This window comes from Pavona decussata, unplaced genomic scaffold (assembly GCF_977016875.1).
Source record: "Pavona decussata unplaced genomic scaffold, jaPavDecu1.1 SCAFFOLD_128, whole genome shotgun sequence".
In the NCBI taxonomy this organism is placed as follows: domain Eukaryota; kingdom Metazoa; phylum Cnidaria; class Anthozoa; order Scleractinia; family Agariciidae; genus Pavona; species Pavona decussata.
The window spans coordinates 1,628,029-1,656,017 of NW_028145542.1; the positions used below are offsets into that span (position 1 = coordinate 1,628,029).

At 37.6% G+C, this 27,989-nt stretch overlaps 4 protein-coding genes across 7 annotated transcripts in view; 2 read left to right on the forward strand and 2 right to left on the reverse strand.

The window, feature by feature from the left end:
- The window catches only part of LOC146468875 (uncharacterized), a 33,415-nt gene extending 25,434 nt beyond the window's left edge, over positions 1–7,981 (forward strand). For all 3 annotated transcript variants that reach the window (XM_085123935.1, XM_085123933.1, XM_085123934.1), the window contains exons 2-4: positions 3,326–3,466; positions 5,076–5,228; positions 7,295–7,981. In XM_085123935.1, coding sequence (XP_084980061.1) covers positions 3,350–3,466; positions 5,076–5,228; positions 7,295–7,411 — 387 coding nt within the window. In that variant the 5' untranslated portion in view covers positions 3,326–3,349 and the 3' untranslated portion in view covers positions 7,412–7,981. The remainder of the gene's footprint in view (positions 1–3,325; positions 3,467–5,075; positions 5,229–7,294) is intronic.
- Positions 7,982–9,522: 1,541 nt separating this feature from the next.
- LOC146468876 (SKA complex subunit 2-like) lies at positions 9,523–18,119 on the forward strand. Of its 2 annotated transcripts, none has more exons than XM_085123910.1 (10): positions 9,523–9,564; positions 10,776–10,865; positions 11,284–11,379; positions 12,347–12,427; positions 12,924–12,984; positions 13,137–13,226; positions 13,713–13,831; positions 14,744–14,787; positions 14,929–15,004; positions 16,667–18,119. In XM_085123910.1, exons 1-10 carry the CDS (start codon positions 9,532–9,534, stop codon positions 16,727–16,729), a joined length of 753 nt encoding a protein of 250 aa, XP_084980036.1. In that variant the 5' UTR covers positions 9,523–9,531; the 3' UTR covers positions 16,730–18,119. The 2 variants fall into 2 exon arrangements, with proteins under 2 accessions (XP_084980036.1, XP_084980037.1); XM_085123911.1 differs by having other exon boundaries at positions 9,527–9,564; positions 12,924–13,003; positions 13,162–13,226.
- On the reverse strand, positions 16,708–21,010 carry LOC146468877 (iron-sulfur cluster assembly factor IBA57, mitochondrial-like). Its single transcript, XM_085123900.1, has 2 exons — positions 20,287–21,010; positions 16,708–18,946 (listed from the first exon to the last, which is right to left on the reverse strand). Exons 1-2 carry the CDS (start codon positions 21,002–21,004, stop codon positions 18,624–18,626), a joined length of 1,041 nt encoding a protein of 346 aa, XP_084980026.1. The 5' UTR covers positions 21,005–21,010; the 3' UTR covers positions 16,708–18,623.
- A 1,694-nt stretch (positions 21,011–22,704) lies between these two features.
- On the reverse strand, positions 22,705–27,981 carry LOC146468878 (uncharacterized). The gene is made up of 7 exons (XM_085123977.1): positions 27,160–27,981; positions 26,489–26,608; positions 26,150–26,320; positions 25,035–25,351; positions 24,323–24,476; positions 23,995–24,048; positions 22,705–23,542 (listed from the first exon to the last, which is right to left on the reverse strand). The coding sequence occupies exons 1-7, from the start codon at positions 27,562–27,564 to the stop codon at positions 23,477–23,479; spliced, it is 1,287 nt and encodes a 428-aa protein (XP_084980103.1). The 5' UTR covers positions 27,565–27,981; the 3' UTR covers positions 22,705–23,476.
- Positions 27,982–27,989: the final 8 nt, after the last annotated feature.

Below are 27,989 nucleotides of genomic sequence, written 5' to 3' on the forward strand. Positions count from 1 at the left end.
AAATTCCGCAGAAGCGGCCGCTCGCAGTCAAGGTATTAGTTTCTTTTGTCCGGCTCGTGCTTAATCGCAACCAGCGGTAGTGTGGTTTTTCCTGAATACGAAGAATTTGTTTTCCTCTTTCCTGTTTTTTAAACTTGATACCAAGACATATTGCGGGTCGGAGACGATAAAAGAAATCATTTTTTTGGTTGATAACAGCTTGAGGAAAGTAACTTGATGCACTTTTGAGCGTACCACACAACTTTTCATGTGCAGGTATTTCAAAATATGCAAACCATATGCATATTGTGGGGTCTAAGTTGTACTCGCAATAAGGTGCTAGCTTTTTATCCTGTTTCAACTGTTGTCTAATGAAAATTGGATCTTGGAATTTATTTCGCCGTGTCCAAAAGAAAATTTAAAACAAATGTCAGTCTGAGATATCGTTACGTTTACAACCTCAGCATTGTAAGCTATTTTAGTGGTCAGTTGAACCAGAGCTCTTTACACCAACGGAACCCGGATTTTATCGTTTTCTATGGGGAAAACGAAAGAGAACTACGTTTCAAAGAAAAAAAAGCAAGGCTCTTGTTTAATTTTGTGTTTTTCTCCGAGCTCATATCAGTGCACTGATCAAAACTGGCACATTAACCCAACACTTTGGAATGCTTATTCCTAAAGAGTCGTACCGTTAATAAGTTAGTTGCATGGAAACATTTAAACGGAAAGTAGAGCCAAAACAGAGCTGAACTCGATGAAAAAAAACTATTTATTAGATTTGTCAAGAGATTTCAAATTCAGAGAGAGACTATATTATCCAATTCGACCAGAAAGATGAATACATTTGAAGCTCAGATCAGAGGTTTAATGTATCATTTCAGTCCTGAAGTGGCGTGATGAACGCCGCTGAGAAAGAACTTTTGGGATAACGCAGATTATAAAAAGGCTTTGCAGCTTTCTGATTGGATAGAAAAAACCTGAGAAGAAAAAGGAAATAAGTATTGCTCAATGTCACAGCCAGGGTTTTATGTAGACTAGGAAGCTTCAATCCCTTTGTGCAGCAAAAAAGACATTGGAAAGATCGAAACGGCTGTTATCTAAATAATGATTTTAGTATCATTACTGTTACGTTATTGTTCTTCAAACCTCCGTTTTTGTTTTTGTTTTGTTTTTTATCGTATTCTTAGCCCAGTATCATTTACGTATTGATAGGATGCCAAACCGTACAAATTGAACCTTCGCGTTTGTCTCAGTTTTTCCTATATCCAAGTAGCATGTAAACCGTGAGTTCCGTTTGGAACAAAATGTCCACTTTGGCAGCGTATATGGAAATCTCCTTTTTCGGAGCGAATTTGATAATTTTCTACGTTTTCATATAGAAAAAAAATGAAAACGAATGCCTAATAAGTATTGATGGGAAGTTTGTTTTTTTATTTGTAGTCGACCACTTATCGTCAGATGACGAAAAGTGATATCACTGATGCCATTTCACGTTCAGTTCTCTGACCAACGCGGAAACTCGCTATCAATCAACTTGGTCGACACGTCTCTTGATGGAGTTCAGTTTAACTTAACTTAAGCCCACTTTAAAGAACGCGCAAATCAAAATGTGAAATTTCAAGGGTTTTCCCCCTTTGATTGAGCAATTTCCCGCAATAGTTGCATCTTATCTGCGATTTTAATTTTTGTAATTGTGATAAGTTAACAAATTTCAAGTGCGTGATGTTGAAAGATAAACTAAGGAACCTCCTCTGTTGAACAGAAGCTATTAATTCTGATTTTATGTCATCAAGTGCGTTTTAGTCGCCTAGTAGAATGCATTGATGTGTCTCGAAGGATTACGTTATCAGATTCTTTGCCATCACAAGTTAAGTCTTGAGCTGATTAATTAGCATACATATTTGCAGAACTCTTGAGTTGATTCCTGTGGAGCAGAAGTCTTGTTTTGTGTCAGTGAGCTTTCAACTTTGAATGAATTACTTCCTTTAATTTTCAGTTAGGAACTTGCTCATTAACCTTTGCTGTAAGCCGACTCGCCAAAGCCAGGATGCGGCAAGTTTCTGTAAAATTGTAAAAAAAAAAAAAAAAAAAAAACGGAACATTTACAGCACCGCAATATCTTATTCCTCTGTGAGATGCTTTACGTAAATGATCACAGAAAAGGATTTCATCGACAGACTCAAAACAAGGTTCGTGGTGGGGCTCTGAAAGTGAGAGAATAAAGACATTTTCGTAGCAACCAGATAGCGTGATCGAACTGGTCTCTTCAATGATTAGGGCTTATTTATAAAAATATTTATTTTATCTAGTCCACTCAGAAAAAAATAGCACAATAGCAGTGATTTTTAATGAGAAAAGTACTGCGTTGGGGTCGAACATGAGAGCATACGCAATGAAAATATAGATTAATTTTAATGACGGAGTTTTAAAGTTTATAGTGACTGACTCTGTGAAAAACAAGGACTATAGCTGAAGAATAGACTTTTCTTTTTACCTTTGTTATGTGCCCATGTTAAGCTAGGGTTAACTTAGTGGATTTTCTGGCTTTCAAACAATTTCAGATTGGGCGTTGGGTTTAATAGTCTCAATTGGCACGACTGTGTTTTAAGTTAGGAAGATTGTCATAATTGGCAAGTTTCAGCGGCTAAACCCCAGCGCTATGCACCATTTGATAACATCACGCACGTAACGACTCACATTGCTTGATGTTTAACATGAAACCTCCTGGTAAAAGTCGTAGTTATAAAACTTTTACGAATACCAGCACGTTTCACCTTGGCTTCCATAAAACTGAAATTATTGCAGACTGAAACGTGATGATTGAATACGCGTGGCCCAGTTTTGCACGCGAGCTCGCAATTTCCGTTGTCGACAGGTTGATGACAGTTATCTTGTTTGATCTCATTATATCTGCAAGTGCCAACTGCTAACTCAATAATCCTCCAGATCCACTTTACACATCCAATGTCAAACCTATGTCATGCAATTTGGTTCTAATGATTGAGTACGTGGTTGAAATCCTAAAGTTTTTCTATTCAAATAAGGGCTATTAAGCGGTGCTTTCCTGTGGTGATTTTAATGTCTTAGTTGCGCTTATCTCACGCGGAGAGTTAAGCAACAGATGTCACATTTCATTTGTCATTCGAGGAAGTAAATAGGTTTGACCTACAGCTTGGCTTATCTTTGCCTGAGGCACAAAGCTGTATTCTTAGTAAATTGTTTCTGATATATCTAAACATGTCATTTATCAGACGTTGAATGCTTGCAGCCTGTCGTCATGGTCTTAAGTGGGTGTTGCCTGCAGCTATGGTTTAATAACTGACCAGTGTTCTGCTCTTCCTTTCAGTTTTGCGGTGAAGTACATTGAACCATGGAGACTTTGGTTAAATTTCTGATTGTGTTGTTGGCTGCTGTTGTGATCTTGGTTGATGCCAAACCAACTCTGCGGCCAAGTCAGCACCGTGGACATCACATCCATGAAAAGCACGTAAGTCCTGTATTTCGTTGTAAGTTTTTATAGCAGTTCCTCCTGAATTGTGCTCCCCATTTCCACGGTCTACGGTTACTGGTTTGAGACAAGTATATAATTCTAATTTTGCGGAAGCTGAGTCCTGAAGGGAGACCATGCTCGCAAGCTCGAAAGCTGTAGATTTTTTAAGCACTTCCTCCTGAATTATGTTCCCCACTTACATAGTAACTGATTTGACACAAATAAATAATGATAATTTTGCTGAAACAGTCATGAAGGGAGACTATGCTTGCAAACTTGAAAGTTGCGTAGCAGTCACTTTTTGTGTTGTTGCTGTTTCTCATACTTTTTATTTGAGGCCGGGGAAACCGTTGAATGTGACAACCAAAACAATAGCTATTAAGTACTGCAGTACTTTCTTGCCGGTATCAGTTGCCCCAGTTAAACGATGCCTTAAACACGCTGATATTTTAACAATTGGATCTATGAAAGTGTGGCCCTTCTGATGAAAGCTATGGCTAAGTAGTTCTTGTGGCCATGGTACTGTACTGTCGATTCAATGCTGTAAAATGTGGCTCCGCATATGCATGTTTTGAATCGAGCTGTGGAAGATACGAAATACAACTATTCAACTGAAGGTTCTAGAACATTACCTTTCCTGAAGAGCTGTTAAATGCGGGAAATGCCGTCACGCGTTTTTGCTAGATGCACGTTTTTTGCTCGAAAACCAAACTTTTGGGAATGATATGAATGTCTTTGGGTGCTTCCCTGAAATTTTGGCGATTCAAGTCAAAGGTATTGAGACCTTTCTGGTGGTGCTGTTTCGTATGCTGCAGTACTGAGGAAGATTCTGAGCTGTTGAGTTGGGATAAATCCTAATATGTGATCTTTTGATCAGTTACCTTTCCTGTACTGTGGTGTCCTTTAATGCACTGCACCAGATGCTTCTAACGTATGAGTTTGTGGCCGGAAGTGCGATCATTCAAAAAAAACTGTTTTGTAGTTCTTTTAGGTGATTCTGTAATGATGCTTTTAATTTAAACGGATAGTAACTGTAAGCTCTTGTGCTTTTCATAATTTAAAATTATATTCAAGCGAAGTTTTGAGGAAAGACAACAAATTCTTGAAGGTAACTCAAGGTAGATGTCAATTGTACTCTGGAAATCCTGACATGCTTTCGCGCAAATTCGAAAACAGAATTTCTTCAAGAAATTGTTCCACCAAGTCAGCGTGAACTGAATTCGTATCTCGAAACTCAAAGGACTGAAATCACCTTAAAAGCAAGTTGATATCGGGATGGCTTCCATTAAACGGTACACTCCCAAAAAAGGGCGTTCCTACTCCCAGCGGAAGATCAAAACTTTCCACCGTATCAAATGCAAATAACAGTAATAACTGCATGCATAAGATTTCAGAATTACACTTTAGAACGGATGTTTTTGGATGCCCGTAAAGTTATTAGACGATCAAGCAAATATTTTTTCCAATAACAGGATCAGCATATGCACATTCAAAACCACAAATGTACGGTAATCTCAAAAACCAATAATTTCACGCCAAGGAGACAACTTGTTTTTATCAGTTACAGTATTTTAAAACTTAATTTTCTTTCACGTTCAATTTTCAGTGCTCCAGAGTTCGAGGCCAGTCGTGTGTCAAGGACATCGAGTGCGCATGCGTAAACCGCCATAATTCCACGCTAATTTGCAACTTTGAACGCAAATGTGAGAAACTAAGTCGGATTGATGTGGTATTGAGAAGAATCATGAGCAGTCAACCGGTAAGTTCAATCGCTGTTCAGTGATATGGCTGAGATTGTACAGAATGTAAAGTAATCACATTTTAGGACACGTCTCTTCTCTAGTCTGCCAATTTCCGATTAAGGCTGTTGAATGTATAGTATCTAGTTCCCGTGGTCTTGTAAACACCACTAGAATTAAATTACATTTGTTGGAATTCACGGGAATTTTCCATTAACTCGAAGCTAGCTGACAAACTCAGCCGAAAGAGAAAAAAAACTTTCTGGCTGGAAAATTTGGTTGTAGCTTAGGAAAGGAGTGTTTAGACATGGAAGTCAGTTCAGTCCACCTTTTGTGCAATGTACAGTACATTTTCCTCACTGAAGCCTAATTTGAACGTCGCATTTTGACCGCGTTGTGTGTAATTCAAATTATGGATACGAATCGCCGAATTTGCGCTATTTTTTTACTTTTAGGTATTCACCACACAAAGTAAAGTGCACTACTTGATATTGTACTGATTTATTTCGATGTTGGCTTCTTTTTTTCTGGGGCGTAATTTACATTATAGGCGTGACTGACCTACGGCTTATAATTGCTCCGTATAAGACGGCAGGCGCCGAAAAGGAATGAAAAGGGCGTGATTCACGCGACCTTGAGTCCCCTTTCCCTTTCTCCGTCACTTTTCATTCTTTTGGGGCCAGTTCATATATGGCCTCTCTTCAAACACCTCCTGGATTGATCGACCTTTTCGTCTATTGCGGCTACAATCACTTTAGCTGAACTCATTTCTCTGGTTCCTCTGTTGAACCTCCTTGGACTGGACTGATACATGGCTACCTAAATTCGCACGGAGACGGAGCTTATTGATCGATTAACGTGAAACGGAAAATTTCAACCGGAAAGCTTAATTGTCTTAAACGGAAACCACCCATGCTCGATGTTATTTGAAAAAAATATAAATAATAGCTTAATGAGGAAATTATGTATCTGACTACCTATGTTTTAGCCTGCTGTGACGTCGGGCTCAGTGTTCGCCCTAAAATACCGGATGTTGTCGCCCAGTTACTGTTATTGTTATGAATTTATTCCAACTACAATAATATTTTTCTCTTAGTACCACTTCCTCTGCTATGATTTAATCTCTTGATACATAATTCCCAGTGATTGGTTTCTAAGTTTCCCGTTCCCATTGAATTTTATGTGACAAAAACAACGACAGTCATAAAGTTAAAAACTTTTCAAAACTAAAAATTTTTCAGCTAAACAAAGAGGGCGAGGAGTCCTTCTGCTAAGCTAACTACAGTTTGATTTTGCGCATGCACTGACGTCTGTGTTGGGCAACTGTTGCAAAACTAGTGAACTAACCAATTCAAACCAACGTGACTAACATTGCAGTTTTCAACTGAAGCAAGCTCTTTTAACCAACTGCCTAGCAAATTTGACGGAGTCACGTCCACCGAATTGCGTTTCCGTTTGAAAAAGCAAACTCCTGTTCGCGTTATGGCTATGGCACATGCACCCATCGAAAACTAAACCTGATTTCCTGCGTCGAAAATTTTAAAACGCTAGCTTTTGAAACCTTCACCACCCGTCCACACAGGCTTCTCGTCTGAAACTGAACGAATTGTCGCTTTGTATAACAGGTTTTTCAGGTCAAACCTTGCAGTTGTTTTTGAGTTCGTATTGTTCTCGTAAAACTTTTTGGAGATGGTCGTGCGCACGTAGAACTTTTGTTTTATAAAGGTAGGGTGTGGACAGGGGCGCACGTCTTCCTCCAACAAAGCAACTAAGGAAAACATTACCACTCCTTTATTAAACAAGCGTTGTTGTACACTAAGGCACAAACGTTTTTACTGTCCAAGATGGAAAAGACTCCTAGCGCATCTCGCATCGGACTACATCGGACATCCGGCGAGCGTTTAGAATTTGAAACTAGAAAACTTCTTCCCTTCTTCTTCTTTGTTGTTGTTGTTGTTGTTGCGTGTGAGGGCATTGGTGTATTGTCCCAGCGGCCTAATTTTGCCGCGCTCTTTAGAAACTGCCGACCTTGGTTTGACTTTTTTCAGTGACTAACTCGACTGATAATCTTTTCCTTTGTTTTCAGTGTCCCAAAGTATTCAAGCGTCGTTGCTTGGTGGACCGTGATTGCCCATGCAATGAACAGCCGTTAATCTGTGAAGATCATGAATGTGTCAAGGAGAAGAGACACCGAACATTCTAACACAGTTCAACCACAGACGGGAAAGGATCTTGCTGCCTCGTGTGGCCCACTTGTGCTTTTCTCAATATAAAGGACAGGGTTACGTTCTATTTCTTGCGGTTTGCTTGTTATGGGCGAAACTTGTTGGTGCATGGGAGCTTAAAGAAAAGTACAGGGAAGACAGCTGTCTACGGACTCCGCTGTGGACGCAGTCAATGCCTCGTTCCTGTTTTTGAAGTAATATTCAAAGGAATAAAAATGTAAGGTCTGAGGTCAATAATGGGAGCGGAAAAGGCATTAATATGGACGAGAATTTTAATAAAATAAAAACCTTTTAACTTGGGTATATTTAATGGCTGTAAACATAAAACTCGCCAAATTTAAACACTGACCGCCGAAGGAGAAATATTCTTTGGTTCAAACTTGTATAAAGTCGCAATCATTATTACCATTAGTTTTCTCATACATGGAAATACGTTTAAAAAACCCAACTTTGTGGATTTTATAACAGCCAGCGCAGTTCATATTGTACATAATCAGAAAAAGTGTATTCTTCAGTTCAAGGTGAATAAACTGTCATCTCAACTTTCATCTATGCGTTTGACCACTTCTTTATCCTTTCCTCGTATTTCAGCTCTTTTTATTTTGACAGCTAGTAAGTGAATGCAACACGACATTGTCAACGTTAACTCACTGAGGGCTGATCTAAAATTTCATGAAATGGGGTGAGAGAGGGAAGGGTAATACGAAAGAGAGCTACTGCAAGTCCCTTTATAGGAAGTCTGTGGCATCATGCCTCCTGAGAACACTGTTACTTGCAGACTGAAAGAATAAACTGAACATTTATCGCAGATGCTGAGGCCCTGACCCTCCTCCCTTTTCCCCACCACATCCACCCTCCCCCCCCCCCCCCCCCGCCAACTTGGTCACAATGTTGCCCAGGCCGTGACTCGCTATAGTAAAAACATATTATTACAGTGGAACCCGGTTAACATGGACCGCACCAAAGGGACACCCAAATTTGTCCGAATTATCAGAGCGTCCGTATTAAGTGGCTGTCAAAATAGACGTCACGCACAAATGTTTTATCGATACAAGACTAAAGCATCCAATTTAAAAGCAACAGAACGATGCTTAATATCAGTGCAACTTCGGTTGCAATTGAAGAAACCTTACGCTCAATCAAATAGTCTCGCACTAAAATTACTGTTTTCTCAGTGCTTTAATTAAACGCCATTGACGACGTAATTATTTAAAATCATGTAGTCCGTGTCTTTGCCCCTTTGCCCTTCACTGACATTTTCACTTTGTGGTTCAGTTGGACGGACTGAATATCAGACAATTTATACAGTGCGCAGATAACCAGTGTCCGTATGAAGAGTGTCACTCGGGTCGCACAGAAAGTTGTCCGTTGTCCGTATTACAACCGGTTTCCGTATTAACCGGGCTAATGAAAGAGAAAGTATATGAGCATTTCGTCGGGGCCGACAAGTGTCCATAATAAGTGAGTGTCCGTAAAGCGTGATTCCACTGTATTAAAACTGACTAGACGGCTACGGACATTGAATTCTGAGCATTTTGATTGGCGTGTAGCCATCACACATTTTTCCATGAATCCCGATATGCAAGGAAGCAACAGCACTGTAAGGGATTTCCAACTAATTGTGGTTTAGAATGAGGAGAGCGCAGCCAAACCTGGCAGGAGAGATTCCAATAAATCTGGATGTCAAGTTCAGTTGAAAACACACGAAAATAACATAAGTTAACTCAATTATTCATACCATGACCAGGATCGCGATAAGATGTCAAAGTGTTGCGTATTGTGGAGGTGTCCGACTCAGACTACTAGGTGCATTCTAATAAAAATAACGCCTAAGCTTTGCTGCTAGCGGATGATTTACGAACTGCTGGCTGTTCGCCAGTTATATTTTCTACAGTGCTCGCTACTCGCAAGACAAAATTTTATCACTGCTCGTGCTCGCAAAAAAAAAAAAAAGAAGAAAAAAAAAAAAGAAAAAGAAAACTGCAGTGCTCGCAAAGACCAATTTGAGTCAAGTCTTCATTGTCTTGAGGGGTCCTGGGTCCTAATCCATACTTTTCGTGTGTCTTACATAAGTTACTGTCTCAAATGTTTGTCTGTCATGGAGCCTGCAGTGGACAAACTCGAAGCTTTGGTAATTATTCTAGAAAAAGCTTTATTTTCATTACCTTTGATACTTTAGCCCATCAGTTCAAAATCTGATGTGCACTCCACACATATTTAACTGTTCGACTCATCTGCATTCGGTTAACTGCGTACGTGCAACAGCTCTAGTTCTTTGCACAATTTTGGCGCCAAATACGAAAATCGTAAAACGAGTAAAGAAATGGACTTTTCTTTTTATTCAAAATTATACCGTGGAGGAAATTTCTGTCTCGGGTATTTGCAAAGACAGAAACAGTTTTCGATGTTATCCTTCGATTTTTGTTATCATAGCTTCAATACTCTTTAAGCCTTTTATAAATCCTAGTAGTGACCAATACATGATTTCTCCTTACAAAATCACTTCTTAATCAACCATACAAGTCATGAAAATATAGGAAATGATCATGAAACTTAAGGTAACATTTCTTGATGTTTTAAGAAATTCTCCCAACCAGTACCATAAGAAATATTTCAAGACAGTGAGGAGAATATGTTTGTTGATACTGGGACTTACAGGGTTAATGTTGGATGGGATAAGATTCTCATAACAAGCCCAGATTAATAATCTGCCATGACAAGTTTACTACATATTATTACTTTTTGTAATCTTTTAACCCTTTTAGTTTTAAATGTGTCTTTAAACATACTGTATTTATTCGATTAACCGCCCTGGGCGCTTATTTAATTTTAGGCCCATGAGGGTGGGTGCTTATTCGAGGTGGGCACTTGTTCAAGGGTGGGCGTTTATTATTTTCCCAACATTTTCAGCAAGCAAGGACACTTTTAGAGGATAACAAAACATGGGATAACAAGTTTATTTCGCTTCAACAAGACAAAACAAAGTGCGAAAGCTTACATAAACAAGCCATAAACAATATAAAAGTTCATTGACTGCCGTATCTAAAACCAATTTTGGAACAGAACTGACGCCCCTCCTACGTCACGCTAAGCTAGTACAGAAATGTTTTTTGTTGGGAGGGGGTGGGGTGGGCGCTTATTAACTTTTTGGGCTTTCAGCCTGGGCGCTTATTCGAAGGTGGGCGGTTAATCCAATAAATATGGTATTTACATTAATATTTTAGAATATGTTGTATAATTATTAAAATCTCAATTGTCGATCACTAAAATGACCAGTACACTTCTGATAGTGTCTTTATTTTAACCAGCACATTTTTCATGAACACTTCTCCCTTAAAACAGTTTCAGAAGGCAGAGTCAGACTTGAACTACATCTCTCTCAGACTGGAAACAGAGTTTTCTCAGCAGTTTACAGACAGTGGTCAAGATGAAGTATGTTGTAAATACTAGACTCCTTTGATTGTGTGCCAGTCAGTTTGTGTCAATTTTCTGTAAGTTAAGATGCATTCAGATGAACCAAATTTAATTTGTTTGATAATGCAAGTGGTAAATTCAGTCAAACCTACATGTACCTGAACCAAGTTTCATGCAGATTTAGAAATAGTAAATAGACATTCAAGTAAGTCTGTTACATATGCCTTACATGTCTACAACATGTTTTGTTTCCCAAATTTTACAAATATTAGGTTTCATTTACATGAAACAATTTGTGTTGAACATTTAGACCTTTTGTGTTGTTAGCATGTTATGTGCAACAAAAAGTGGTAATGCGTCTATTAAAATCAGCCTTTAGACATCCTTGTTCTCAAACTGATTCTTAAAGACTTTGATTTTTGTGGTGGATATTTAGCTAAATCCCATCAAGTTGTTGGAACGAATAAACCAAGCCAAGTTAAGATTTAAGGGCCTCTCAGAAGAAGCATCCAGTATTCATTCTAAACAGGAGGTAAGAGTGCAATGTAATTAAAGGGTTTTGTATACCGTCCATTGATTGCTAATGTAATTAACAGGTGTATTAAATTGTTTTATTCACGTAGTAATAAAAGAGACTATGATCCAAATTGACTATTTAGTATTTAACTATAGTTGAAAATAAAAAAATAAACTTAATTGTAACAAAAACATTTTACCGGTATACATACTATTTTTTCATCTAGACTTAAGTTCAAACTTTAAGAATTCTCCCATTGTTCTAGATTTTTTTAATGCACTGTGAGCTATTACTTTGCCCATAGTGTAGCAACTCATTATTACACTTTGATGCGCCTTACCGTGGCCACCCATCAAACTGTTTTAATTTACAAGTTAGCCAATCAGGATATGCGAATTTGATGAACGGTCACGCCTCCTTGCAAAAAAAAGTCCAACAGGCAAGTGACGTAACAATGAATTATTGAAAACATGTCGTTTTGTATTTTATGGCTAGCTTGTAAGAAAAAATTTATGGGGTGGCCACAGGAAGGCACGTCGCACTGTAAGTGAATCAACCAATATTTTTCCCTGTTCTTTTTCTAACTTATGACTTATTAGGCAAGCAAAAAAAAGCTGCATTATACAGTTGCTAAACCATCAAACCCTATAAACAGCATAATACATAGGTCATCTGAGAACTCAGTGGAGGACTTGCTCCTGGAACCAATTAAATTTTGTTCTGTACACTTTGTCTCCTTGATTCAAACTGGTTTCACGTGAGGCAACAAGTCCCAGGAAGGTCCCTTCTCACAAATTAGACTGTCTTTTCATCAAGAAATTCTCTTGAGTAAAAATTACAAAGAACTTACCCAAAGCTGGTTCACTGGAAAATCTCTTGGTGTAGCTGATTAACATTAGGTTCAGTAGTTATTTTTATTCAACATTAACTACATGTATCTCACTTTCAAAAGACAAAATTAAAATTTTTCTTGTGATTTTAGGAGACTCAGGATGCACTAAGGAACCAAATGTTGGCTTGCCAAGATCTTTTACATCATCTACAAAGATGTGCTGGACTCTCGGTATGTATACAGATGGACCAAAATCTTTTTAGCATTGACAGTGAAAAGTTTTGATAATAGACTTTCAAGACGTTTTTTCTAGGTGAACAATAATAATATTATAAGACATAATGAGAACATACATGTATACCAGATGAGCATCTACCACAGAGTGCAAACTGCAGACTACGCCTAACCTGGGGATTGTATCAAGGCTTAGATAAACACTGTACGTGTCTCACTCTCATGTTCGTTTCGAAGCTCTCCCTCATCTCTAATAGGCTTCTCTTTGGAGACCACATTTTAATGACTAAGATTTAATTTCAATTTACGGTAACTTAGAGTAGACTCCCTTTCCCCAAGCGATATCTGCCACTTTGCAAATTTGTGAAATACATAAATTATGCATTGAGCTCAAATCTTGAGTTGTAAAGAGTATAATTTATTTGAAATGTTGCATTTTAATCAGTATATTGAAAAATCAATGTTAAGTCACCCAAAACAATTTTCTCCTCAGGTTTTAGACACAAATGCTGATGAACAATTTTTGAAAGCTCTAGAAACTCGTTTGAGGACAGGTAATGTTCATTGTATACAGTAGTTATGTAATAAATTGTATAATTTAATCATTAAGACCGTGGTTCTCAACTTTCTACTTTTCACACACCTTTTTAAGAGTAGTTTATAATATTATTTGTTATATTTATTTTATTTTTACTTTTTGTTCTAGATACAACAAGTTCGGAACAGATAAGTAGTGCTGATGATGAAGATAAAGAAAACAGAACTAGTGAGGAAGCCAAGGCTGGTCAGCGGCAAGGTGAAAATCACTACAAGTTGTGTTTTCAAGCATTTTAATTTACAGTCAATCCACTTCACGCATGACCAGTATTTCGAGAATGAAATGAACATTCAAATTCCTCTTTGTAATCAAATGTGCCCCATTTGAATGGAATCCAAATGTTGAACATTTCTCTGGCAATGTTTCTGAAAAAGACGCATTAACTGAAAAAAAAAAAAAGATTCAAAGTACTTGGGAAACAATTGTTATTCTTGAAGTACTTAATGCTGTAATGTAAAGAAAAATTCATAGCTTTATACCATCAATGAACTAGGGAAATTTCTATGGGAGCTCTGAAATCTTGTTGGCGATGTTCAAAACTGGCATATAAATTTCAAAACTTTGTTCAAATTTCAAAAATGCCGGTCACAATTTTGTGATGTTGATTGCCTATTAATAAGATTTCCAGGCAAATAAAAGAAATGATGTTTGACTGAAGATTGACATAAGATATTTTTTTTGCAGAGGCTGTAAGCAAACCCATCTGTAGAGGAAGAAAAGAATTCATTCCATTCGATGAAAAAGAGTTTTTATCAGTATCAGACCTTGTGCGGGGTCGGGCAAAACTTCAGGATGTTAATAAGGTATATACAATAGGCCATTTTACAGTTGTGTGCGTAGTGTCCTGGCCTTGGATTGTAAGCAAGGCTGAGGTTGACCTTGTTTTGATACAAACCTCACTGCTTTTCATATGCAGATCATGCTGTTCTTATGCTAACTAGGTTGCATTTACATATGAAAAACAGTGAGGTCTGTATCAAAACAAGGTCACCCCCAGCCCAAGGCCAGGTTACTAAACACACAACTGTAAAATGTCCTATTCAGAAGAATTTCCTGATTACAAGTTTATGGTTGATTACTCCTCTCCCCGTAAAGAGTAAGGTGCAAAACATCTAGTACATGAACATGGGTAAAAAGAACTTGAAAAAGAAATGTTGCTCTAAATATACACCAAAGAGATAACGTGTTTTCCACTGCATTTATGGAACTTCACATATTATGATCCCTCTTTCCTTTTTGGTTGAGAGGACATGTAAGTTAACCTTGTGTTTTCCTTTTCTTTGAAGTTGTTTTAAATTTAATTTTGTCTTTGTGAATGATTATTTCTTGAAAAACATGTACATGTGTTTTTGGAAGTTCTTGGAACATTTCATCACCATAACTATAGAGTTTGCTCATTAATTTTTTCTAAATGTTCAGAATAATGTACGTGTAAGTTCTTTCTTTCCATAAAGTTATCCCAACAGGCTTTCATCCAATCCTATTCATCTGACCATATTGATAGTACATGTAGATAATTGGCTACTATCAGTTGCCACACACTATGGCTGATCTTGTTTCATTCATTTCTATGCAATACAGATACAGATGTATACAATGTATGAACCCTTGCACCAGGTATTGCGGGTGCTCTACATAAACTGAACCTCATTTACATGTAAAATCTAATGGTACCGTTATGGTACCATACTCATATAGACCTTTTTGTTTTTTAGGTTTATGAAGTTCTATTTCATCACTTTAAGAAAAACAAAAATAGGTAAGACCTCAGTCTGTTTTGGTTAACTAGCGACACTTAATAAACACTGCAAGTGTCTGACTTCCATATCTTTAATATCAAGGTCAATCAACATAATATATATTTATTTCAAAGTTTCTTAGACAAGTTTTTGTGTTTTAGTTCAAGTCTTACTCCAAAAGACATGACAAAAATGGGGCTCAAGGTCACCGGTGCAACTGGAGAAGCAAAACTAAAGGTAAGCTTATGTAAGACATAGTATTTCCTGCCTTAGACAAGTCATGTGGACTATGGTAACATAATTTGAAATAATTATCATTAATGGAACTCATTGAAAATTGACCTAAGACAGAAAAATTGGTAATGTTAAAGTTTAGGCTACATTTTAATCGTTCTTAATTCTTTTATTTTATGAAACATCATGATGGCCTATGATCTTATGGTTGAATTGTTTTTGTAACTAAGTTTGTATTATAGTTTTCTTTTAATTTTTATAACTTGTAGATGCACGTACATATTTTAAACAAGCTTTTGTTAGCTCATAGACGTTACATGGGCAAATAAATGATTGATTGATTGATTAATTAAGTGACTATCTTGGGTAATTAAATTCTCATCTAATTCTGCGTAGTTTCACAATAAATTATTATTAGTATCCGTCGTGTAGAGTTGCACCTATTGTACCTGTACATGCATGTAGCCTGCAAAAGCAGACACCCTTTCCACTGTGTTTCACTGCTGGGAAAAGATGCCTCCTACATGTATGTACATACTGCTACAGCACAACATTTAAAACATTGAATGTTTGCTCAGAATTACATCATTTTTAGCATATGATCTTGTTTTCATGCACTCAACAACCATACTACTAAATGATTTACCCATTAGTAAAATTGACAACTCAATTCAAGATTCAATTCAAGGTACACTGCAAAAAGTCAGCAATCTCACATTGTCACATTAACTTCTCACTTATTTGAAAAAGATTCCACAAAGGAATTGTAACACTAAATAATTTTTTTAGACTAGATCCTAAAACTCTGCTAAAAGCTAGTTTGGTTTTTCAATATATGATACCGTAATTAGGAACACACATCCAAACCACGGTCACAGTAGTGATTTTCTTCGTTTTCTCTTGATGAATTATTAATGAGTTTGAGAAAGTTACATGTAGTCCAGTTATTCTTAGTAAAAATTCAATTAATTCTCGGTTTTCACTGTCACGCCATTGAAAAAAAAATCGAAACCATTCCATGAATGAATTCAAGAAATTGACATGATATAGAGGATAAATAAATAAGGCATCTGTCCAAGTTTCAGGTCTATGCGGCATTCCGTACTCGAGTTATTTGACAAAATGTTCCACATAAATTTATAGAGCTTAGTATGGAGACGCCATGTTTGTGTCCCTCTGAGGGGCACAAACATGGCGGCCGGAAATAGGAAAAAACATCTGGAGTTCACTTTTGCCAGAAAAGAGGTTTGTGTGCTCTTGTGAATTTTCGAATGTTTAGATTAATATTTCTCCTCAAACTTAAATTGTTTAGAATGCTGAAAATCACCCGAAGAGTCATTTTTAAGATACGGAAAAGCTCTGTCGCGGCCGTCCTCCTGATGTCACGCACGATGGAAACTCGGAAATTGAAACTGTTCTATTTTCAAAAGGAAGCACGACATCGAGCTAAGAAATTGTGAACAGACATATTTTTAGGTAATCTTTCCTTGAATGAAGGTACAAATTTGGTAGGCCTCCCAGTTTTGAATTCTAGAATTTGGTGACGTCACGTGAAAACCAAGAATACAAAATCAGCATGTGCTCCCTTTTCTAGTGAGCTCTTCAACTTCATGTACGTGTACTGTCCATTCATGTTTTATTAACACTTTCTTTTTTAACTTTCAGGTTCTCAGAGCATTAAAAGTCATTGAGATTAACAACAAGGGTGCTGTTAAAATGGCATCATAACGTTTTATTGCTGTTATTTTAGATGACGTGCACCACTTGACTCAGACATTCATGATGACTGTCATTTAACGAGTAGCAGAATCTTTTAACTGTCCAATGCTTTTGAGGGCTTTTGCTTTTTACACTCAACTGGGGTCAACATAAGAAAGTCTAGAAGATGACACATTCTTGTACAATCATGCAGTCCTTCATTACTGTAACTAAACATGGACATTAGGAGGCAATCCATCAAAAGAAACTTGTTCATAGAAAATAATGCAATAGTGCAGATGTCGCCACCCGAATCAGCAGCCACTGACCAGTTGGCCAGCAGATGAAATCGTAACTCTATATTAAGTCGCCGTTACACGTTGAAACTTTTAGCTGAAACTTGTGTGCAACGGCGCTGCAAAACAAGTTTCACAAAGTGGTGTTACACAATGAAACTCTTGTTTTTTTTTCGCCACTGCAACCGTTGCGAGCCGTTGCAGAAGTAGGAAGCAGTTCTAGACTACTTTTCGTGAAACTTGTTTCGCAACGGAAGTTCGAAAAAGTTTCACAAAACTGACCATGTTACACTTTGCAACGCGTGCTGAAACTTGTTTCGCAGCGCCATTGTAAACAAGTTTCAGCTAAAAGTTGCAATGTATAACAGCTGCTTTAGTAGGGAACACTGCATTTTTTGCACTATAGTACTGTGCTAATAACTGCAAGTATGTCAGTAACAGTCCTTACAGACATAATTTTCAATTTTTTTTATAAATAAAATATGTAAGTAGCCACCAGGCTACTTTTAGCCAGATTTACATGTCAAGTTTAATACAATGTACTGTTTATCATCAGCTACAATGAAATAATGTAGTCAATACATTCAGTCAAAACTTCTTCTACTTATTAAACATTATTTTTGTTGGGCATCCCATGAATTTTTCCCACATGGGTATCTGAAGAAATTTGAATATGGCATTATTGTTCCCTGTTCTTGTAAAAATCTCGTTCAGGTAGTTACCTTCCACAGTCAATTGAAGGACTTGGTCCAAGAGAAGTTGTAACTGTATTGATTATGACTTACATCAGGTCTGAAATGAAGTCCTTTATTATTATAATTTCTTACCATAAATTTGAATTCAAAGAATTAGCTCATTACTTTTTCCTAACATCTAAAGCTATTATAAGACAAGGCAGTATGACTCCTCTCGTTTGATTTGGCTCAAGTCAAAGGAAAAGTAATACGCTAATTCTTTAGTAAGTAAAGTATTTTAAGTATTTAATTAACAAGGGTTACACTAGCATAAAAATACTAAAACCAGTGACCAGTCAACACTATACAGTATGTGTACTTTAGGCCAAAACTCAATGTGGAACTACATGTATATTTCAGCAAGATTAATAAAAGCAATAATTATTTAGATTTCAAAGTCAGCATCAAGGCATTTACATGTATGCATCTCTTCCACCAAGTCCAGCAAAATAAAGAAGGCTTTCATAAATGGAACTCTCTCATACAGCTGTACATTGTAAGTAGACACTGAGGCACAAACTTGAACCCCAGGTCCTCCCAAAATTTAAATCCTTGCAACCAGCTGCCATCTTGAAAACCATCTTAATGAAAACCTCAGGTCTCACAGTACAATAAACCCAGTGTTCCAGATGAGAGAGCGATAGACCTCAGGTCAAAAACCTGAGAAAGCTGACTTCATAACCCAACAAAATGAATGGCAAACTTAAGAATATTTGAGAGAACCATACATGTATCTATTGATTGACTCCCTTACTTTGAATGTTATCTGGAACACTGTCAAAACAACAAGTCAGGTAGCTTGACACCTAATGCCATCAAAACCAAACTGTGAAAAAGCACTTTTTTCCGCATAATATAGAAGGTTCAACATAACGATTGTCACACTAACTTATTTCATGTCTTTTGACAAGGCCACCACTTGGGTATTGATGCCACTAGCTCCACATCCTTATCTTCTTTGTTACTTACAAAAAATTTCTCCTCTTTTTTCAAAATCTCCAGTCTCATCAGCCCGACTCCATACTGTCCATAAATCATGCAAAGTTTACCAGCAGCTTTTCCATCAGCTGTCCTCACTCGAGCACCTTCTTCAAAATGGCTTGAATCAACTTTGGGATCCAATAGTTTTAATGGCACTGTTCGTTTTCTTATGACGCCAGTGTGGTGTGTTCTGGCTATTAGTTCTTGTCCCAGGTAGCAACCCTTGTTAAAGGAAACTGCAGGAAGAGAAATTTTATAGCACTGTAACCTCATATTGCCAAGTGCATAACATAGCGGTGGCCGTTGGTGTTGGAGGTCGACTACATGTACAGAGTTTGTATGGGTCCAGGAAATCCTGGAAAGTACTTGAATTTTAGTGTAGCATTTTCCAGGACTGGAAAGTCCTTGCAAATGGTAGGAGGTCCTGGAAAATCCTGGAAATCTGTTAACTTAAGTAATAAAATTCTCTTGAAAGACATTGAGGAACAACCAGATGGGAAGATCCAACAACTTAAAAAAATTATTCTTATGCATGTGTTCTGGTAAAAACTCTCTGAGGCCTGCAAAAATCTAGGAAATTTGCTTTGGAAAAGAGTATGAACCCTGCATATATGTGTGGCCTTAACAAAAATACATTTTGGTATCACTCAAGGCCTTTAATAATCCTGAGCAGCCAGATCTTTATATAGCACACTGTGGTCAGCAATAATAACAGATAGTCACTGGCTGCTAGCAGTAGGTAGCCTTGATTAATCTATCTGAAAGGTTCATACTGTGATGGCCCATACGGTGTAGCATGCAATCTGTAAATTCATGACAGCCTCTGCAACAGGTGTAAAAAGGAAGGGGGGGAGGGTGTATGAAGAATAAGGGGCAGTACAGTAGAACAAGGATATGTACCATTATGTTGTTTTCAACACAGAGCCCCCTCTCACCACCCCTTGTGATTTGTAAGCAGATACAAGTGGTCTAAATAGGCCTTATCACGGTTTTTCGACGCCATTTTGACGGGTAGGCAAACAGGCTTGAAATAACAGTGTTTGTATGGAAATCCGATGTCAAATAATTTTCATAAAACATCGCTTCTGAAAAATTCATGAATTGGAAACTTTTGGCACTAGGAAAAGAATTTTAAGAACAAAATTGGAGGGATGTAGCTGTGACAGAAAGCGTCCAGTCGTGTTTTGAACTTTCCATACATTTGTCTGTATAGCGAACCAGCCGTGAACTGCTACTAAAAATAGTTCGCGGGAAAAAATACAGGGAAATGTATGGAAAGTTCAACACACGACTGGACGCTTTCTGTCAGAGCTACATCCCTCCAATTTTGTTCTTAAAATTCTTTTCCTAGTGCCAAAAGTTTCCAATTCATGAATTTTTCAGAAGCGATGTTTTATGAAAATTATTTGACATCGGATTTCCATACAAACACTGTTATTTCAAGCCTGTTTGCCTACCCGTCAAAATGGTATCGAAAACCGTGATAAGGCCTATTGAACCACCTGGTTGGAAGTTAGAATTTCAAAATAATTGGCACATCAACTCATGTATTTAAATCTAGGAGAAGAACAACTACCTCCATTAAGATATGCAATGTTATATTCCAGTGGCATTGCATTTCCAGGCTGTATTTCATCCTTTCCTTCACACACTCCAAGCTTAGCCCTAAGCACATCGTATTCAAAAGTATCTCCTGTTTCATATACATCATCAAAACACACGCAGGGACTTGAACCCCTTGGTAGTACTATGCGAATGCCTAGCTGCTCAATTCGGGGATCTTTCTCCAACACGAGAGTATCAGAATTATCCGATGGATTCTGGAGTTCTACAGCTCCGGAGGGCGCAAACATCACCCAGGGCTCGCAATCTTCTGCTTGAGAAATGTCCACCTTAGCTCTCAGCTTAAACATCTTCAAATGTTTCGACAAGTCTGAGATTGCGTCCAAATCACACTCGAGGAAAAACGCAGGGGATTCCCTACTGCCTTCGTGTTTGTAAAAGAAGACATCGTACAATGCCCGACCACTGGTGTTTAAGAAGAAAGCGTACATCGCTTTCCTTTCCGCATCTTGGTGGAAAGCTTCCACATCATTGGTAACAAGTCCTTGCAAAAACTTGATAGTATCTGTCCCCTTGACCTTTAAAAGTCCCCTTTTTCGAAGTGGCGAGCACTTAATATCTCCAGCGCACTTTTCTGAGGTCTGCGTTGCTAGCAACCGACTGCTACATGGCTGAAAAACTTTCAAAAACTGTTTTATTTTCAAGCCACGGGTGATCACTCGTGCCGCCATCTTGCTTTTTGGGCCCAGCCTTCCGCCAGTACGTAATCCTTTGCAATCCTTGCATGCAGAGATGATGTTTTGCTAAATTTTTGCCCCCACCGGGGGGAGGGACCCTTATATGAAAGGGGCAGGGATCTCGTCCCGTCTCGCTTAGAGGTATAAATTTTGGATTTTGGTCTCACTTAGGATGTTCTGGGCAAAACGCCATCATATTTAGCTGTGAAGGCCTTGTTTAGGGTTGCACGCGAAAAGTTACTGTATTTTTTATTTGTTCGTGTTTTAAAATGGCCTCTTTTAGGGGGTGAAAAAAGTTTGGGCCATGCCAGGAGCCCAGATTGGTCTCCTTTAGGGGTTTAATTCAAAATTTCTGACAAGCATCCACGCCCCTTTCATACGAGAGTCCCCCCCCCCACCCCCCCCCCCCCCCCCGATTGTTGCTTTGGTTAACCTATTATTCTCTCAGCATAATGCTTAAAATGAGCTTCAAATAAACTTGTAAACTAAACATATAGAAATAATAAATAAAATTATTAGAAACTATGCCTTTATATCAATACAAAGGTAACAACTTTTATCCTGATAGATGAGGTTTTTATTCCTTTGACTGTAGTGGCATAGGGGTCGGCATAGGCATATGCGGATAAAAAAAACCCGAGTCATCCCTACGGGGGTCAAACCTATGCTCCACTGAGCTACAGGAAACCCAACATGGAAGAGCAGTAGGCCTACCTGGATTTTCTTTTTCTGTATATGCATGTGTCGAATATGACACTGACTGAAAAATACATGCATCTATCATTTATTCACTGGGCTTAAAACATAACATCACATCAGGAGCCCATTATGGGCTCCTGATCACATTTATAATTTTCAGGTTTTATTGTGTTGTTTTGAATGGCGTTTCAAGTGCACAAAGCAATAATTGCAAGCAGAACAATTTAAAAGCTACAGGTCATTTAGGTTAAAAAATATGTACCTTTTCTGGTCAAAGCGCTTGACAGTTGAACGAGAAAGTACATGCAGTTTTGACTCCTGTTGACCTACTATGCGTGCAACCAACAATGCAAGGTAATGGGATGCACAAGAGTACTGCTCTGATTTTCCCTAATTTTATTTAATATTTTTGTCTGATGGAAGAAATGATAAATAAGTATAGACAACACCACAGGTAGCCCAAGCATAGCATTTGAATTTAATAAAGCATTGTAGAATAATAATGTTCATTTTTAAAGCAAAACATATTCTATATATTTCTTTTGTTAACAATCTACAGGTTTATAAATTCACAGGCGGTAACTATACTTGGGTAACCTGTGCAAAATAATTAACACCATGTCCCTTACCCACAACTCTGACACCCTGTTTTAGCTTGTGCCTTTATATGCAGGTACTTGAAATTTACTTTCAATTTCATGGTCAGAAATATCATGTCATAGGTAACAAATGCACCCAGAAGAATTTGCCAGCATTTGGTAGCTAATTCCCATCAGGCCAGAAAAGTGCAAAATTATGATTGAAAAAGGCAGTAGGACAGAAGTCATAAGCAACACACAAAAAAATTTACCACAGTGGATTCTTTGTCCCTCTTGTAAATTTTTGCTCATTTTTACTCGATTACCACCATCTCTTACATGTAGGTCTGATATTCCCAGAGCGTCCCCCACCCCCTAGATCTCCAAGAATGATCGAACACATTTCCAGTGATCCACCATATCAACATTTATTTAGAATACATAAACCAAGTCTTTCAAGATTAAAATGTTGTTTTATTGTCTGTACAAGGGTTCATTGTTACAGAAATTACTCTGTCTGACAACAGTGTGCCTGGTATTTCCAGTTAATTTGTATGATCCAAAATATACTGTACAATATAGCAAACTTAATAATCTCACTATTTAAAATGAAAGCCAAGGAGCCAATTAAGTTGATGCCAAAGCCAAAAATATGGAGCATAAAATTAATTATACTGATCAAACCATTCCCTGGCCCATCAATCCCCGGATGCACAATTTATTGTCCTCAGTGAGACTGCAAATTTTTACATCATATTAAAAATGAATGATTTTTTTATTATTTGTCTATCATACTATGTAGTAATTATTGGAAAATAAAATATACCTTTTAATAACAGTTTTTCTCCTCTGTCAATAATCTGAACAGCGCCAATTAACAAATAGATATGAAAATTTTAATTAAAATAAAGATATTTAACTGTCAACTGAGTGTATATTAAACAAAGTTGATTGAAAATGCACGTCATTCTCTTTATTCATTACAGTAAGATAAAAATACATAATTAAAAGACTTTCACAGGAAAACAATAGTCCTTACAAATCCAAGATATTGACAGAGAGAAAATGTATTCCACATATTCTAATCTGTGAACAGTCTCGAATTTCAACTAACATTAATTTGAATTTAAATCTGTGCATTACTGCAAGTAATAATATTTAGAGCTCTCTGAGCTCTATTTAAAAAGAGTTAAAACTTGTTTATCAACAATGGACTTGGAGTGTTTGGGGAGTGGTCAGCAAATGGAGAAAAGCTCTGCAAGGTGAGAAAAAGAAGAACAAATTATTATTTATATTAACCTCTGTTATATTAACTATCATGATAGTAATTGATTATAATTTTGCTTTTACTTCCAAATTATTGATCCATCGATATCACTGACATATTAATAACATCGCAAAAAGTAATTTTGGTGTGCAAACAATTTGCGAAATTAATTTTAATTATTTATTCAATTAGCTAGATTAGAAAATTAGACTGTATTGTGCTTGCAACAATGCCACAAAATGAGTCTTTTTGCCCCAAGAAGGCTCAACCTGACACACTGATATTAAAAGATTGAAGAAAAGAAGAGAGAGAGAGGAGAATGAAACAAAAAAGAAAACTGAATCTTGGCAACTTTGGATATCAAAAACAATTAACACCACACTGGCCAGGCAAGAATGAATAAGAAATCCAGGAAGACTACATATTTGTTTTGATCATACCTTCCTTTTTCTTCTGATTCCTGTGGGGGATTCTGGTGAATAGGCGTGAGCCTTCTGTTAAACAGAAACAATTAATGTTTAACTTATTAGTTATATAAAAATATTAAATACAATATATATTTTTTTTCATTAAAAGCCCCTCTATGCAGGTATCAGGTGCCAAGTGCTTTGTCATTGACAGTATTTTGGAGAAGGGACTGGTACCAAAGGTTGAGTTTAGTTAATAAGTAACTTTTTTCTGACCCAAACAAAATGCAAAGGTGAGGTACTGAAAGCAATAACCCATATTGATATATATAATCTTGATCTGTTTAATTTTATTAAATACCTGGAATTTTCTGCGCAGTGCTCTAGTCATCATTGGTGTCAGACCAGTTCCGTTGTCATAATTTCTTTCAGAGAACGCGGGAGTCCCCCCAGGACTGCGTTCAATGTTCACTTTTCGTAGGTTCCTTCTCATGACCACCATTTCTTCAGGGGTTCTGCATTTTGAACAAACACCGCAGTATTTAACTTATTTATTTACTTAAGGCCAAGAATGGTTGTGCACGGTGGCGAGGCGGGGGGGTGGAGGGGAAGGGGGGTCGAAACTCTATGGTCCAGAAAGGAGGGTGCTATGAGGGCTTATCATTAATTAAGCTTTACAGCAAATCTACAAATCTGATATCAGTTACATGCCTAATGTAATGTCAACCCTTTAACCCCTTTTATAAAAGTACTGGGGAGGAGTTATTAATTTTAAAAGTATCAAGAAAATTCACCTAAAGGGATCATATCCTAATTCTCATGACCTCAGGGGTTGAATAAGCACTGCTATTACAAGGAGAAATTTGATATTAGGGCTTTAACTAGGGGTCAAGAACCATTCAGAATGTAACATTATCTCAACTGAACACTCTAATATATAATAGGGTGTTCAGATCAATTTGTTAAATAATTTATATTATTATGTAAATTACAAGGCATGTCAATTAATGAACACTTCATAAATTGCCTTAATAAGTAAATTAAACTATAAACGGTTATAAACGGTTACATACCGTAATTTGATTTTATCTACTTCATTTTCAAAAGTCTTTGTCCTTTTCAAAGTGACTGTCTTGATCTCCTTTAAACTGATGACACAATGCGGTGAATCCTTTCTTGGCCTGACTTTCTTCACTGAAACCTTTTTGAGTTCCCTCTCAGCTGACTGAAAGCCTTTTGTCTCTGATTCAGAATTGGGAGGTAGATTTTCTTTGTCTTTCAATTTGTCAACTTTTCTCAACTTCACATTTTTCAAGTCCTCCAGGGTCACTAGAGTTCTCGGAGGCATGCTTTTTGTTTCCTTTGAAACCATGCCATTCAAGTTTCCACCCTAAAAACAAAAAAATTTTTTTATATTAACAATCACATTGACACCTTGTTAAAGTAATTCTGTGTCATACACAGCACCTCGTATGCACTGCAGCCCTTGGACATTAGCTTTCTTGGGTGTCATATACATGTTTCATCCTTTAATCACATAAAACCTCATTTTGAAAAGTAGTGCCGGGGTGAACCGTCAGGGAAAAAGTGTCAAAAGTGGGGTTGTACATTCGACTATAACATTATGGGATTGTTGGGGAGGGGTGGATGGGCTTTAAATTGCATATACTGAACCATGTATGCAAACTACAGTTGTAACTGGACATATGAGCTGTCCAAAAGGAAAAAATACAGAAAATTTCCTTTGGGTGAACCTCAATGCCTAATTCAGGTACAAGAATAGCCCATTTCGATATATCAAAATTCAGCCTGAAACAATAACATCACTTTGAGGCTCTGGAGAATAAGTTGTAGAGTTTATATGAGCTTATTTCCCAGAGCCTTGCAGTGATGTTTATTGTTTCAGGCAGAATTTTAATACCTTGAAATTGGGCTATTAACACAAAATATTCCTGCATGGCAGTTAGGCACAAAAATAGCCAGTCCTTGACTTGAAACATCACAGTAGGGTATTTGAGCAATGGATTGGCTAAAAACGCATCTCTGACCAGTGGTCCCATTGCTCCTACAGTTGAATGCATGTACACTCTCAATACAGAACTTTGCCAATCATTTAAAACTCACTACCAGGAGAGGGGGGGGGGGGGGGGGAAGGGGTAATAAATGAAACTAATGAATGACTACATACCTGTTTTTTCTTTAGAAATGCCAAAGGGGGAGGAGGTGGGGGAAGAACAGGAGGGGGTGGGGGTGGGGGTGGAGCTGATGCAATTGATAAGGGAAGGCTAGGTAGCACAGATCCTTGTCCAGCTGAAGTACAAACACTGGAATGTTCTCCACAGGAGCAGAAATGTGGCTTCTGTAAGAATAAAAGACCCTTGTACATAAAATTTAAAAACAAAATAGCAGAATGTAAAACTTTATTTCATTTATAGAGAAATGAAGAGCAGATTTTATCCCCAATCCCACATCTTGAGATCCATTTTAAAATTATAATAACACGTTATAAAATAATATTTGAATCTACCTTGGTAAGTTCAGTTTTCAGAAATTTTACTTCTTCTTCTAGACTTTCCATTCTTCTTGTGAGTGCTTCTAAATTGTTTCTTCTGTCTGCCAAACTCAGATGATCTTTCCCCAGTAGCAACTGCAAAGGACCAATCAGAGATTAGCCTGTTGCCATATATAATATAACTGTAGAGATCCGAAAGAAGTGATAACGCACCAATCAAGTTGAACCTTCTACAGAACCCTCCCCCACCACCGTTTGATTGACCATGTAACGTACTTGGGATGTAGTAAATTTACCTTTAGATGGAAGGGGTGGGGAATTTGACAGGATGTATCTTGTTCCAGCAAATATGCTAGTACATGTACGTTTTTTCTTGGTTTATGATAATTTTTCAAGGACAGGAATTCGCCTAATTGCTAGAGCGAATATCTCGCTCAACAGGAGCTTCAAAAGCTTAAGAGTTATTGAATATAAGCTTATGTCATTATTCAAAAATTATACTATCTTTCAGTCTGCATTCTGCAAAGCATAAACAGCTGTTTAAACGGTTTTTAAGGGCAAGAATTTGAAAAGGTAACAAAATGATGCCCTGGGGAGGGAAGCTTCAAAATTGGAAATGATCGGCGAATAATCCATTATAAATTGGAAAATAAGTGTTATTAAAATCAGCACTGGATACGACAAACCTTGCCAAGTGTTTGCAGTCCACAGCCAAAGATTTGTTTGAGCCAGTCTAGGAGAAGAAACACACTCCTGATCGACCTAAAACGTTCCAAGGTTGAACGCTGCAACATTCTCGTAAAACTGGTAAGACGAGAGAATATGGTGCTTATTCCATGGAGCCTTAGTTTCTTTGAACAACAAGGAAAAGTCAAATCTTGGTTTCCTTCGCCGGAAGGGTTTGATGTTTCGTGAGAAAGCTGCAACGTACTGGAATTCGAAAGGTTGACTTCACAGACATCGCCATCCTTCGTTATTTTGGCACCACGATTAAATCCATTCCCACGTGTTTTTCGCCTCTTTTTTTGTTTTCTTGAACCTGTAGTACCCCAGCTTTGCTTCGTCTGTCCTCGTTTTCTCTTTCGTCCCATTGTCAGCTGTTTCTAAGATTTTGAGTCAGCGATCGGCACCGTGTCCTCGAAGGCGACGGTTCGGTTTGAGGCCAAAAGCTATCAAAGAACGCTTTCCTGCTCTCTGCAGTTTTTTAATCACTTCAGAGCAACTCGCCTGTATCTTTTTAAAGGTATATGGACAAAAACAGACAGAAATACTGTAGTTGAAGAAAAAGCACAATCGACCGCGATCGAAAACTCTCTGAAAAAGTTCGAATTTTGCCTCCTGGAGAGTTTCCACCAATCAGAATTCGTCACTTATTTACTCGACCCAGATCCCGAGTCTTCCTCCGCTCCAACTGGCAAAATCATATGGAATTCCTTAGTCTCAAAAATATTGGCCGGGCTGGGTAGACAGAGCACAAAAGTAATATACAGATGTAAAAAGCTGCTACGGTAAGGTA

Coding starts and splice junctions, on each gene's coding strand:
- LOC146468877 (XM_085123900.1), bottom strand. CDS start 21,004: ATGGCGGCACGAGTGATCACCCGTGGCTTGAAAATAAAACAGTTTTTG. Junction 18,947..20,286: donor CATTGCATATCTTAATGGAG/GTAGTTGTTCTT, acceptor CTCTTCCTGCAG/TTTCCTTTAACAAGGGTTGC.
- LOC146468878 (XM_085123977.1), bottom strand. CDS start 27,564: ATGGGACGAAAGAGAAAACGAGGACAGACGAAGCAAAGCTGGGGTACT. Junction 26,609..27,159: donor GACTGCAAACACTTGGCAAG/GTTTGTCGTATC, acceptor GGTCCTTTGCAG/TTGCTACTGGGGAAAGATCA. Junction 25,352..26,149: donor CATTTCTAAAGAAAAAACAG/GTATGTAGTCAT, acceptor TTTTGTTTTTAG/GGTGGAAACTTGAATGGCAT.
- LOC146468876 (XM_085123910.1), top strand. CDS start 9,532: ATGGAGCCTGCAGTGGACAAACTCGAAGCTTTG. Junction 12,428..12,923: donor AAAGATGTGCTGGACTCTCG/GTATGTATACAG, acceptor TTTTCTCCTCAG/GTTTTAGACACAAATGCTGA. Junction 12,985..13,136: donor AGAAACTCGTTTGAGGACAG/GTAATGTTCATT, acceptor TTTTTGTTCTAG/ATACAACAAGTTCGGAACAG.